Raw genomic sequence first — 13,998 nt, 5'->3', positions numbered from 1 at the left:
CAACAAGAGACACAAACATGTTTTTCCTATCTCAGGTGGAACCAACACCTGTTGCTGAGTAAGTAGGACAATTTGTTTTCCTTATAATTAGCAGAAGAACAATAATTCTTCGTGTATTCCCTCTGGATTTCAACCCAGAAGAATCTTAGAAGATAAAACTTGCTTTACAAACCATGCTCTGGTTTTTCAGTGGGGAGGGACCTTACCTTGTCTTCCAAAAAGCTAGCTTTGGGGTTTGTTGAGACTCAACTGACCTTCATGATTGATATAATAGTAGTTCATTGATGGATTATTCTTGTGACCTTATAATTGCAATAGAATACAGAACATAGTCTAATTTCAGAATAAGATAGATAGAAGCAAATAAAGCAATACAATACAAATGTTTTAATGCGAAGAGACATCAGATAATTTGCCCTGGCGCCATCCAGCTGACAAGGAAGGCTCAACTATGTAAATCTGGTGAGATTTCTGATGCTCCCTGCAATTCAGCTTCTGCACTAACCTTGATTTTTGATCTAGGACGGATTGTGAGGAGAATGGCTGGGCTGCCTCTCCTGCCACTGCTTCTGCTCTTCTGGCTCCTTCCTTCAGTTACTGCTAAGAGGATACAAACCATATGTGCATTGCCAAAACATGTAAAGGTCCGAGATCAATGGGAATTTTACAGACCTGGAAATCTGATTATTGGAGGGAATTTGCCCCTGGTAACTTTTGTGAAGTCCAAAATACCAGATTTTCATGGGTACCCATTGCGGCTTAATATTGGCATTGTGTAAGTTTTACCTGGAGGGGAAAAATGTAGGTGATTGTTTTCTTCCCTCTGGATGTAAGGCCTCCTTTCAGAAATTTTTATGTATTTATGTATGTATGTATGTATGTATGTATGTATGTATGTATGTATGTATGTATGTATTTATTCATTCTTTCATTCATTCTTTCATTCATTCATTCATTCATTCATTCATTTCATCAAGCATTTATTAGATAACAAATACACTGTAAGTATAAACATGACTATGAATACTTGAAATGAGTACAAATACAAATACAAGGGAATATTAGGACAGGGACGGTAGGCATGCTGGTGCACTTATGTACCACCCCTTACAGACCTCTAAGGAATGGGGTGAGGTTGACAGTAGACAGTCTAAGGTTAAAGTTTTGGGGCTTTAGGGAAGAAACCACAGAGTCAGGTAGTGCATTCCAGGCATTGACCACTCTGTTACTGAAGTTGTATTTTCTGCAATCAAGTTTGGAGTGCTTTACCTCGAGTTTGTATCTATTGTGTGTTCGTGTATTGCTGTGGTTGAAACTGAAGCAGTCATTGACGGTAGGACATTGTAGCGGATAATTTTGTGTACTATGCTTAGGTCAGACTGAATTTCAAGCCTAGTGGCCTAAGGTATTCTGTTGTGAGCAGAGGAGTGGAGGATTTTTCTCGTGAAATATCTCTAGATTCACTCAATTGTATTAATATCTGATATGCAGTGCGCATTTCAGACAGATGAGCTGTATTCGAGAATTGGTCTAGCAAATGTTTTGTGTGCTCTGGTTAACAGTATAATATTACCAGAGAAGAAGCTATGCAAGTTTAGGTTAACCACTCTTTATGCCTTTTTTGGCAATGTTGTTACAGTGGCTCTGGTGCTTAGATAATTAGATATGACTACTCCAAGGTCATTGACAGAGTGAGGATAATCTACAAGGTCGTATCCACCCAGCTTGTATTTGGTGTTCTGATTCTTTTTGCCAATGTGTAAGACAGAGCATTTGTCAGTTGAGATTTGTAGTTGCCAATTGTTTGACCATTCTGACACATAGTCAAGGTCTTTGTGAAGGGTGAAGGGTGGCATTGCCGGTGGTGTTAAATAGTTTTACATAATCAGCAAAGAGAATGCAGTTGCTTATAATGACCTCACAAAGGTCATTTATGTAAAGTATAAAGAGTGTTGGTCCTGCCTTGGGAGACACCATTGTTAACAGGTGCAGGATTTGATAGGGAACTCCCTATTTTGACCACTTGTTGCCTGTTTGACAGGAATGTAGCTATGCAATTATGTAGGGGTTCAGAGACACCATACTATTTCAGTTTTAGTTGTAGTTTGTAGTGTACCACTGAATCAAAGGCTTTACAGAAGTCTATGTAGATTGCGTCTATTGCCTTGCCCTGATTGAGTTGTGTTGTCCATATTTTTTTGCAGTGTAGGAGTTGCAGATTACAAAACAACTTTTTTCTGAAACCAAATTGTTTGTTAGAGAGTAGTTTGTTTGTTTCTAAGTGGAGGGTAACGGATTGGTTTATGACTGACTCCATGACTTTGCAAGTGATGCAACATAAAGAGATTGGTCTGTAATTTTCAACTAGGCTGGGCTCCCCCTTTTTGAAGATAGGGATGGCTGTGGCTAATGACCATAGGTTGGGCATGGAGCTGGTCCTGAAATATTTTTCAAAGATTATGATTAGAGGTTCAGCCATGGCAGTGGAAACTTTTTTAAGAAGTATGCACATCCTCCACCAGGTCTAATAAATAGAGACAATTTTAGGCTGCATAGTGCCTTTTCTACATTATCTTCTGTAAAATTGATTTGTGTTAGTTCATTGTAATTATTTGTGTTACAACTAGGAAATATTGGGCATTCCTGTTTACAAAGACTGAGCTGAAGAATATGTTAAAGAGGTTTGCTTTAACCGCTTCATCATTACAGTCTTTGCCATTGGGTCCTGTTGGGGATGGGATGGATCTCGAGTCTTTAAGTTGGTTGTTTACAAAATTATAGAAGGTGTGGGTGGATTTCATGTGCAGAAGATTTTCTTTTTGATTGATGTGATAATTGGTGCATTCAGTCTCTATTTGATGGCATAAGTTTTTGTAATGGCTTTTAAAGTTAGCTAAGTAGCCAGTCTGGGTTTTTTGCCAAAGATATTTTTTTTGGGGGGGCGGGATTGGAGCTTCCTTATTGTTTTGGTTAATTTGTTTTTCCTGGTTTTGGGGGTTATTAGTGGTACGTAAAGATTAACGACTTTTTTGACTTTGAGCAAAAAAATGTTATAATGATCAGTATTACAGTCAGTGAATAGAACTTGCTAATCAGGAGATGAGAGATCAGTGTCTATGAGATCATAGTTGGCTTTTTAAAAAGTTATAATCAGGTATCCCATCTTTATGGTGATTTTTGTAAGGGCGTATATTGGGACAAAAGTCAATCATGCTGTGGTCACTGTTGGAAAAGGGTTCTTTTATTTGTAGTCCATAAACTGAGTTTAAACTGTTGCAGAAGAGGAGATCAAGGCAGTTGTTGAGTCTAGTGTTGTTAATTACTAGTTGATCCAGTCCCAGATTAGTAACAGCATTGTATCGGTTGCATATATGGGTTCAGTTGTACATTCATTTAGGGCAGTTAATAAGAGATAGATTGAGGTCACCCAGAAAGATAAAAGGGTGTGGGTAGGAGGTGGCCCATGTTAGTAGTGAAGTTAACTTGTTAGCATGTACGATGTTCTAATTAAGGGCTCTGTAACATAGTAGGAAGCAAAGTATGGTATTTAAGGACAACCCGCATATGATGGTCTTAGGAAGAGCGTGTTCATGTTTAACTTGAATATTTTTTAGATTTTGTGACTTTTTATAGAAGATAGCAACTCCACCTCCTCTACGGATTTCACAATCAGTTCGGTAAACATGGGAGTCTCTTACTTTGATAATGGAGTCAGGGAGGGGTGGTTTCAACCATGTTTTGCAGACAAATATAATGTTGAACATAGCCATATGTAGTTAGAGGAGGAACTCAGGCATTTTGTTTATGATGCTTCTTGTGTTAATTAGCTTGCATTTAAGGTCAGTAGTGGTTGGTAATGAGGAAGTTAGGGGCATATGTACCTAGTTTTGGATGATGGGAGTTGGATGCTGGGTGATGGGCTATGGGACTTACTTTTGATGCAATCAGTGTGGTAGTCAATGTATAAGTCAGTATCTCCTTGATGTTGACGTCTTTTGAGTTCTGCACAGAGTTTGCGAGAGTGGGCTCGTTGCAGTATGGATAGGTCAGGCCATGAGCAAAATTTGTTATGGTTGCAGTTGGTACTCGCAATTGAGTTTATTGTATAAATGAATTTGCATTTGCTGGACTCATTCTTGCAAACCTCTACAAAACTGTGGGGCCAATCAGCCATCGTTATTCTTGAACTCTGGAAATTCCAATGATTTCATCAGGGGAGATGGTTGGTGTATGATGGTTACTGATAATGTTGCAAACCTTTGTGATACCAGGTTTGTATGTGTCATCTAGTCCAAATAAAATAGTGTTAGGACAAGAAATGCTTGTTCTAGGGATCTTCAGATCTTTGTCCTTGTCTCAATGAAGAGGAAAAATTGATAAATAGGCTAGAATTTCCTAACTTGCCAGAACTCTTCCTGAGAAAAGTGAGATACAACTTAAAGGTTAGGAGGGACAGCACCTATGATACTCACTGCCCTGGTGAAGAAGTTGACTTGTAATATTACTTTGAACATAAAGTCACAGGAAAAAACCCTCAAAGAAAAGTTCAATCTTTGCCACTGTGGGGTACTACAAAAAAACCCACTCAGTTTAGAAGTCAGCAAAGCTTATGAATAATGGCTCTTAGTAAATCTTAGTAAATCTGTGCCTCTCCCCCCATTGTGGAGGGCTTCAGCCAAGTGAAGAAGGGAGGGAGAACAGAGGGTGATAAAATGATATGAGATATGGACAGACACGCTTTTCTCATTCCTCACAAATCAATCCAAGCTGAATGAAAGAGATTACAGATGAACAGACTTGGAAGGAATCTTAGAGGTCATCTTGACCAACCCCCCCCCCATCCAAGCAGAAGACCTTACACCATTTCTGACAAATGGAAATCCAATGTCTTCTTGAAAGCCTCCAGTGATGAAACTCTGGTTCCAAAGACACACAAAAATGGCAAGTCCAACTTCACCAGCACACAAAATCACACAAAATTTAATGTTCCCCAATATTTCTCTCTCCATAGACTCACACCCCAATACTACCAGCACATCTTGGCCTTGATGTTTGTTGTCATAGAGGTGAACAAGGATCTGGATCTCCTCCCCAACATCACACTTGGCTTCCAGGTCTATGAGAATGCCCAGATTCCAAGGGAGATTTCCTCACATGGCCTCTCTCTTCTGTCTACACGAGGCCGAATGGTTCCAGATTACAAATGTGACAGGCAGGACACCCTGCTCTCTGTCATTGGAGGTGACAACGCCAAATCCTCAAGGCAGATGGCATCCATCTTCAGCCTCTTCAAGGTACCACAGGTAAGGGGAATATAATATGTAATAGAAAAACAACAGAAATCTAGGAGGTGTTGGGGGGACACATTTTATATGTCAAGATACATTTTTACATAACCACTAAGTAACATTGATATAATTCTGAAAGAAGAAGCACTTCCTGACTTTCATACTTTATCATGTTTCTGTACCTTTCAGTTCAGTTTATTCTCTGCATCAGGTGGATGGTTTGTTCCTTTGACTTCTGATCAATCACAACCAGGCAAAATAGGTAATTGGTGGCTCTTCCTAAGAAGGGAGGAAGATGAAGCCTGCCATTGAAAGTGGATAAACCTGAGTATTGGGACAATAAAACATACAATGGGGACCCTTAAAGTCAGCATTAAAATATACTTTGTCTTTTAAAGAGGTTTCTCACTTTCTCCAGCTTGGTGTTGGGTTTGAGTTCACTGAGGGAGACAGAAGAGTTTATCCTTCTTTCTTCCAAATTAATCCCAGTGAATTTCCTCAGTATATGGGATTAGTCCAGCTGCTCCTGTATTTCCAGTGGAACTGGGTTGGGTTGGTGGCCCCTGATGATGACAGTGGAGAACATTTCATCTCATCTGTGATGCCAATGCTCAAGGAGAAGGAGATCTGCCTGGCCTTCACTCAAATGATGAATTCTGATTTTGCTAATAGTCCAAGTTGGAAAGTAATCCATATTTTAAACACTTGGTCTAAAGCCAAAGTGATTATTCTATTTGGAGACACTAGTACCATCAGAAATGTACAACTGTTGGTGTTAGTTTATGAAACATTGACAGAAAAATCATTTCTGAATGTCTGGATCCTTACATCCAATTGGAAATTTAATGTGATGAAATCTGAATATCTATTGAAAGCTATAAAGCCCTTCCATGGGGCTTTGCATTTTAGAGACCACACCAGGGATATCTCCGAATTCAGCTGTGTCCTCATGTCTTTAGACCCTTTGAACCCACAAAGGAATGTCTTTCTCCCGCGATGGTGGGAGTGGGTCTTTGACTGCCAGATCCACAAACCAGACAAGGTCCCTCCGAAAGAGAAAAAACCCTGTACAGGAAAGGAGAATTTGCAGAATCTGCCAGCTTACGTGTTTGAAGCAAGCATGGCAGGTGAAAGCTACAATATCTACAATGCCATTTATGCTCTGGCACATTCATTACATGCAATGTATGAGTCCAGAGGGCGACCAGCCATGCTAAGACTTGGAAAGAGGATCTCAAATATCCAGTCATGGCAGGTAATTTTGGTGACTTTTTTTAAAATCCAGTCCATAGATCTTTCAAGAAGAAGTTTCCCATGTGCATTTCTGGAAATAAAATGCACATGGCATCATATCACTGCATATAATTGGCATCAAACCAAATGGAAACTAATTAAAAAAAACAATTATCAAGTGAATTTCGTGTAGTTTTTGTTGAAAAAAGGTAGAAGGGGAAAAAAAATCATTGGCCATAGGTTCCATTTAGGGAAGCCCTTTGAAAAAGGTCCTCAAAGATTGAGTTTCATAAAGTGATCATTCCAGGGAGGTATCATCATCCCAGAATAACATAGAACAAGATTCTGCCAGATGTTTCAACTGTCCTAGTGGGTATATTTTCAGAACCATCTCAGTTTCCTTCTGGATGTAGCCTGGGTGGTGATTATGATGATGGTGATGTTCTTATCCATTCAGTCCTGTCCGACTCTTTGCAATCCTATACGCCAGGTCCCTCCACATTTTCCGATCTTGCTCTCCTTTCCAAAAAGACACTCAACTCAGTTTATTTTAACTGTGGCTTAGTTTCTATGGCTTCAGTGGTGGGTTGCTCCCAGTTCAGCCCAATTTGGCTGAACCAGTAGTACAGTAGTGGCAGTGGGAGGCTTTGCCCACCCACCCATACATTTCTGTGTGTGCACAGAATCATTGCTCATACACATGAGCGCTTATGGGAGCGCGCCAAAACACATAGTGGAAAAATTGTCAACCCAACACTGTATGGCTTGACTTATGTGAGTCGACCAGTGTATTGAGTTTGCCATTTCTTGCGCTGCAGAGCTGGTTGTATGAACACAATCTCTGTTAACTTTAGCACACTCAATAGGACTTAACGTAGTGTAAAATTCATTTCTGAAATGCATAAATACGAGATCGTCCTGTTCTCTGCAGGAGTTCCTCCTATTATTTCTGGAGAGAATTCCTCCAATGCTCATGTTAACAATAAACACAGCCCTAAGCCCTGATTATTTGCTTTGAGTCCTGCATTTGGATTCCATAACAATAGCTAAACCGGTGTGGTATAGTGGTTAGAATGCAGGACTGCAGGTGACATCTGCTGACTGCCAGTTGCCTGCAATTTGGGAGATCAAATCTCACCAGGCTCAAGATTGACTCAGCCTTCCATCCTTCTGAGGTGGGTGAAATGGGGACCCAGATTGTTCAGGGCAAGAGGCTGGCTCTGTAAACCACTTAGAGAGGGCCGTATAGCACTGTGAAGTGGTAGATAAATCTAAGTGCTATTACTAGTGCTAAACAAGTTAAAAGTTGCCTTTTCACTCTATATTCTTTTAACTACCACCATTTTAGCCATGAAAGCAGCATAACCACCATTCCTTGCTAGCCTTCACTTTTAAGGATTGGGTGATTTGGTTCATTTTCCAGGGCTTAATCCCCCTTTATCCAACATCTTCCAGCCTTGATACTTGATACTGAAGCCTTGTAATCTTCCATTTGAGTGAGTTGCTTCTTCATCACACAGTTCTTGGGAGGAAAGAGTTTCTTGTGACCTGATGGCTGTAGCTGGTCTGTATCTCAGGAAGGCTTCTAAGGCTGAAAGGATCAACTACATCTTACTCTATCGTTGTAGCTTCAGAGTCACCTTGCTTGTTTCACCAAATGCCTCGTCCTTCTTTTAGTTCTCTACTTCAATGCCCTTTCTCTCATGCCCCATTCCCTGTGTCCATCAGTGTTTCATTCACGTGGGTTTTTGGCTTTTGTAGTTTTGGAGGTTGTGGGAACTGGAACTCTAGTCCAACAAAGAGAAAGATTAGGGGTGAACTGAATGCAGCTTTCCAAATATTGAGGGGCTGTCACAGAGAAGAGGGGCTCAATTTATCTCCAGAGCATCTGAAGGCAGGACAAGAAATAATAGATGGAAGATTATCAAAGAGAGATCCAGCCTAGAATTAAGGAAAAATTTCATTATAGTGAGAATAAATAGAAATAAAGAAACATGGAAACCGACAGCAGAAAAAGACATAGCGGTTCATTGACTCTCCCCTTTCTTTCTTCTTTTCTTTTTAATCTCTGTATTTGTTTTTATTTTAATTACTATTTTTATAGTTTATTTATTTTTATGTTATTTTTTTCATTTTTGTCAGATGATGGATATGTGATCCCAAGCAAGCTTAATCTCAGTGACAGATGATTGACCCATTATCTCTGGTGTCAATTGGTTCTAAGTTTCCACTCCTATTTATGTGAAATAATACATTGAATTCTTTGCATATAGGTATCATTCTCACAGAATTGCAGTTGAAGAAGCCATAATAAAAATGCCCATTGTGAAAGAGGAGTTTTTGAAGTTTTGGGAAAGCAATTAAAATTTTTGTGTTACTTCTGATTATTCAGATCTCCACCAAAGAAACTCTTCTAGATTCTCAGATATACACACAATCTCCTAAGATGATGGCCACCCCAGAATGATAGAAACCATGATGCCTCATTTATTGTCTTCAACAAATTACTACATTATCTGAATGTCTGTTATCTTTCAGCTTCTTCCCTATTTGAGGACTGTCCAGTTCAACAACAGTGCTGGAGATGAAATATACTTCTCAGAAGATGGACTGGGGTCTGCTCGTTATGATCTTCTCAACTGGGTTCTCTTCCCAAATCTATCTTTTGTCCCCATGAAAGTTGGACATATAGACCCTGGGGCTTCCCAAGACCAAGATTTCATCATCAACTCTGATACAATTGTCTGGGCAATAAAGGTGAGCTAGAAGGTGAAATAAATCCAGCTAAAGACTCGTTCCCTTCTGGGGATTCCAAAAATCCTCCTTACTAGAAAATTGTGGGCAGCCATTTGATGAAAAACTTGTTTTACATATAACATGTTTGAAGTCTGATTTGTGACAGATCAAAAATTGTTTTAGATTGTTAGTTTTAGGAAAACTATATCTCAATTCATAAGTCTTATTTTGCATGCTGAGTCCCAGTTCCAATCTCCAGTATCCATGGGTGGTTCGGAGTGGCACTGGCCTTAACCCTCCTATGGGTTTTCTTGATTTGTGATGTGCCCTATGTAATCATTTCTTTTGAAGACACTCAGATAATGGAATCAGGAATGAACAAATCAATAAAAGAAGCATATTCAATGTTTGGGCCACCAACAGTATTTGTCTTTTCTCTTTTAGAAGGTGCCTATTGCTAGGTGTGGCATGAAGAGGTGCCATGCAGGAGAGAGGAGAAGAGTTCCAGAGGGTGAGCAGGTCTGTTGCTATCAATGCGTCCCTTGTCCAGAAGGAACCATTTCTAACCAGACAGGTAGAAACACTTTAAATGTAGACCTTCCAGGATCAAAAAAGCAAATGTCAAATGTATTGTCATTGTTTGGTAGATTGACATTCTTCAAACAATTCATGCTTTTCAGCAGAACCTCTAAGTTCATGGATCTAAACTCTCCTCATCCCTCCCCCCCAGACAGCTTTTCTGCTCCTCAGCAATTTACAGGGTAATTCCAGAGCACAATTAATGGGTTCCCTACAGGACTTTCTAGTCCTACCCTTAAAACAAGATGGACCTTGACAGACTTGAACACTGGGCCCTATCTAACAAAATGAAATTTAACGTAGAGAAAAGTGAAGTCTTATACTTAGGCAAGAAAAAAATCAAAAGCACGCATACAGACTGGGTGAAACCAAGCTTAATAGCAGTAACTATGAGAGCGACATTGGAGCCTTAGTAGACAACCAGCTAAATATGAGCCAACAGAGTTGTAGCCACCAGGAGCTGAGCGTGGAAATGTCATCTTCCGCTGGCTTCGCACCCATGCAGTTTCCTCCAACTTCTTCCCCATCATGACCACCACCACTACTTACACGGGGATGGACCCCAGTGGCTGAAGTAGCTCCAGGGTTCTCCGGCTCCCAGGTGGTGGTTCTAATTTCGACATAGTGTTTGATTTGCCAAAAGATCAGCAAGGAGGAAAAAGGAACAAGATGGCATCTTCCATTTTTGGGACTCCAGAAGAAAATCCACCATCTTGAAATTGAGGATAATTCTGAGGTAGTTGGATCTGAAAGGAGAGGTTCTTCTGATACAAGCTCTGGTGACTATGTAATTCCAAAGGGTGTGGAAAGTGAGGCTCCTGAAAACACAGAAGAAACTGCTTCAGGCTCAAGTGAAGAAAAGCCCCTACCAGCTGTGCCTCTTCCTAGCCCAGAAGTTCCAGCAGCTGGGAGGAATCCTAACCCAGCACTATCCAGGAGAAATCCACCAGGGGGAAAGTCTAGTCTAGTGCTTGGTTAAGCTCAATTTTCCTTCACTCCTTAATTACTTGGAACTCATGTCTGTTATCTTTGGTTTTTTTCCATGCTTGTGAACTGCACAATTTGAGATTGACTGTACTTCCAAAACTACCATTAAAAGAGCACCTTATGTACTTCATTTTTTTTCAGCCAATCTTTTCTCAAACTTCTTGTCTTGTCTCTCTTGAGTCTAACAGAAGTGACGTGTAATTTGTTTTCGTAATGGTAGATAGTGGTATTTGCTATACAGCCCATGGCTGACAAAAGATTTCTGAGGTATATAGTAATGTCTGAAGCTAAGATGGATTAATTCTGAGTGTGCTAAGTGGCATTTTTGTCCTAAAATTTGTAGAACAGTCTTGGTTGACTTAGAAAGGTTGGCAACTGGGATTGTACAGGTAGTGGATGAGTGACAAATATACTCTTTCTGTACACAACTTTGCAACATATTTTTCCAAGGTACCATTTAATAACTGGTAAACGATTGAAGCCCTGTTGTGCACTGAAGAACTATCAAGTTGTAATGCTAGAAATTAACCATTCTCCTTTCAACAAGTGGGATCTTGGATTAGTTATAACAGGATGGGATCAGTGCTGAAGATAAACTTAAAGATATGAGATTTTGACTGGTTTTTTTTGAATATCAGGTCCCATTATAAATGATGATAGAATGCATCTTACAAAAATAAATATTAGTTGGATAAAATTTGGGGGACATATTGCCCGCACAAATGATTCCAGTACTATGCATGATCATGCTGGTGCTTAAGCAGAAGGTGGAAAAACTCAGCCTTCTAAATGTGTATTGTACCTTGAAAGCTGGATTGTTGCTAAAAAAAATTAAAGATATAGAAATTTTGAAAAAAAAATGAGCCAACAGCGTGCTGCAGCAGGCAAAAAAGTCAATGCAATCCTTAATTGCATTAACAGAGGGATGCAATTAAGATCAAGGTACTAATACCACTCTATAAAGCCTTATAGTAAGACCACAACTAGAATACTGCATCCAGTTTTGCTCACCACATTATAAAAGAGATGTTGAGACTCTTGAAAAAGTGCAGAGAAGAGCAACCAGGATGATTAGGGGACTTGAGACTAAAACAAATGAAGTATGGTTACAGGAACTGGGCATGGCTAGTCTAGTGAAGAGAAGGACCAGGGAGACATGATAGAAGTGTTCCAATATTTGAGGGGCTGCCACAGAGAGGAAATGGTCAAGCAATTGTCAAAGGCACCTGAAGGCCAGAAAAGGAATAATGGTATGAAAATGATAAAAGAAAGATTCAATCTAAAAATAAAATGAGTCAATGCAAAATACAAAGCAGAAGACTTGAGCAAAAGCAGTGAAAGCAATCTTGTCTCGGGCTGACCTGTCCCCAGGATAATCAATATTGAAGGATGATTTCTCCTTTTTGATATTCCGTGATATTGTAAAGTACTCTTGATTTCAGATGCAGCTTCCTGTGATCCCTGCCCAGAAGACCAATATCCCAACGTGGACAAGGACCACTGCATTGCCAAGAAGATCCACTTCCTTGCCTATCAAGAGCCTCTGGGATATGTTCTATCTTCTCTCACACTTTCTCTCTCAATGATAACATTAGCAGTTCTGGCAATTTTTCTTAAACATCATGATACACCAATTGTCAAGGCCAACAACCAAGATCTCACCTACATCCTCCTGGTCTCCCTTCTGTTCTGCTTCCTATGCTCCTTTCTCTTCATTGGGCAATCCCGGACACTCAACTGTCTCTTCCGACAAACTGCCTTTGCCATTCTCTTTTCCCTTGCAGTTTCCTCTGTTTTGGCAAAAACTGTCATGGTGGTTCTGGCCTTCATGGCCACTAAGCCAGGGAACAGAGCAAGGAAATTCTTAGGAAAACGACTGACCAACTCCATTGTCTTAGCCTGTCCCCTGATTCAAGCAGTTCTTTGTGTCACCTGGCTGGCAACCTCTCCCCCATTTCCCAACTTTGATTTCCACTCCTTAGTAGGAGAGACCATCTTGGAATGTAATGAAGGGTCAGCTTTAATGTTTTACGCTGTCCTCGCCTACCTGGGGTTTTTGGCCCTGGTTTGTTTCACTGTCGCCTTTCTGGCTAGGAAATTGCCTGACAGCTTTAACGAAGCCAAGTTCATTACTTTTAGCATGCTTATCTTTTGCAGTGTTTGGATTACCTTCTTCCCCACCTACCTGAGCACCAAAGGGAAGTCCATGGTGGCTGTGGAGATCTTCTCCATTTTGGCCTCTGGGGCTGGTCTCTTGGCTTGTATCTTTTTTCCTAAATGCTACATTATCTTATTCAAGCCAGATCTGAATGAGAGAAAAAATATAATGGGGCACTAGAATCTTTGATTCATATGCAAACTTGTAACTTTTATTTTGCCCTTGCTCCCTTTTTTAATTTGATGTGGTTTCTTAACAATAACGAAATAGGAGAGTGGCTTGTCCTTCCAATGATTGGAAATCATGGAAATATTTAATGGTGCACTTGTTAAAATGCAGAATTGCAGGCTAATTTTGCCGATTCCCAGGGATTCTATCTTCAGCATCTCAAGGTCAATTCAGCCTTCCTTCATTCCGAGGTCAGTAAAATGAAGACCCAGATTGTTGGGGGCAATTAGCTGACTCTGTAAACTTCTTAGAGAGGGCCTAAAAGAACTGTGATGTGACATATAAGCCTAAGTGCTGTTGCTATTTTTATTTTATAATCAATTCTGTCCAAAGACACATCATTTTAGTTCCTGTTTGAAATCCCTTCTATTTGCATTTCAGATTTGGTATAATACAATTTAGAGTATTAAAATATTTCTCCTTAGGTCTCAGTATTGTGATGTGAAATGCTTAACTAATTAGAATAACACATTAAACAACCTTTCGGACAGTAACTGTGACTAACAAGCAAGCACTGGAACACAAAACAACAACCATGATGCTGGAAGGAAATTATGAAATGGAGTCTCACTTAGTTTGGTCATATCATGTAAGGAAATTCACTGGAGAAAGTAGTTATATTTGGAAGAGTTAGCAGTAAAAGAAAAACAGGCCACCAAAAAATGCCATGGCTGGACACTAAAAAAAGTGACAGCAGCTGGAGCATAAAACAGCTCAAAAATGTAGTGCAGGATCAGAAGGTGTGGAGAGACCTGGCCCATAGAATCCCAAGAGTCGTTTCCGACTCAA

General features: G+C 40.0%; 1 protein-coding gene and 1 pseudogene across 1 annotated transcript; both read left to right on the top strand.

Moving 5' to 3' along the window:
• The first annotated feature begins 10,364 nt into the window (after positions 1-10,364).
• Positions 10,365-10,927, top strand: LOC116517602 (annotated as a pseudogene).
• Positions 10,928-11,545: 618 nt separating this feature from the next.
• On the top strand, positions 11,546-13,161 carry LOC116506940 (vomeronasal type-2 receptor 26-like). Its single transcript, XM_032214838.1, has 2 exons — positions 11,546-11,621; positions 12,266-13,161. Exons 1-2 carry the CDS (start codon positions 11,546-11,548, stop codon positions 13,159-13,161), a joined length of 972 nt encoding a protein of 323 aa, XP_032070729.1.
• The last annotated feature ends 837 nt before the right edge of the window (positions 13,162-13,998 follow it).

This window comes from Thamnophis elegans, chromosome 1, assembly GCF_009769535.1.
Source record: "Thamnophis elegans isolate rThaEle1 chromosome 1, rThaEle1.pri, whole genome shotgun sequence".
NCBI classification, from domain to species: Eukaryota; Metazoa; Chordata; class Lepidosauria; order Squamata; family Colubridae; genus Thamnophis; species Thamnophis elegans.
This window is presented reverse-complemented; position numbering and strand designations above follow the sequence as displayed.

Coding starts and splice junctions, on each gene's coding strand:
- LOC116506940 (XM_032214838.1), top strand. CDS start 11,546: ATGATTCCAGTACTATGCATGATCATGCTGGTGCTTAAGCAGAAGGTG. Junction 11,622..12,265: donor CAGCCTTCTAAATGTGTATT/GTACCTTGAAAG, acceptor TCTTGATTTCAG/ATGCAGCTTCCTGTGATCCC.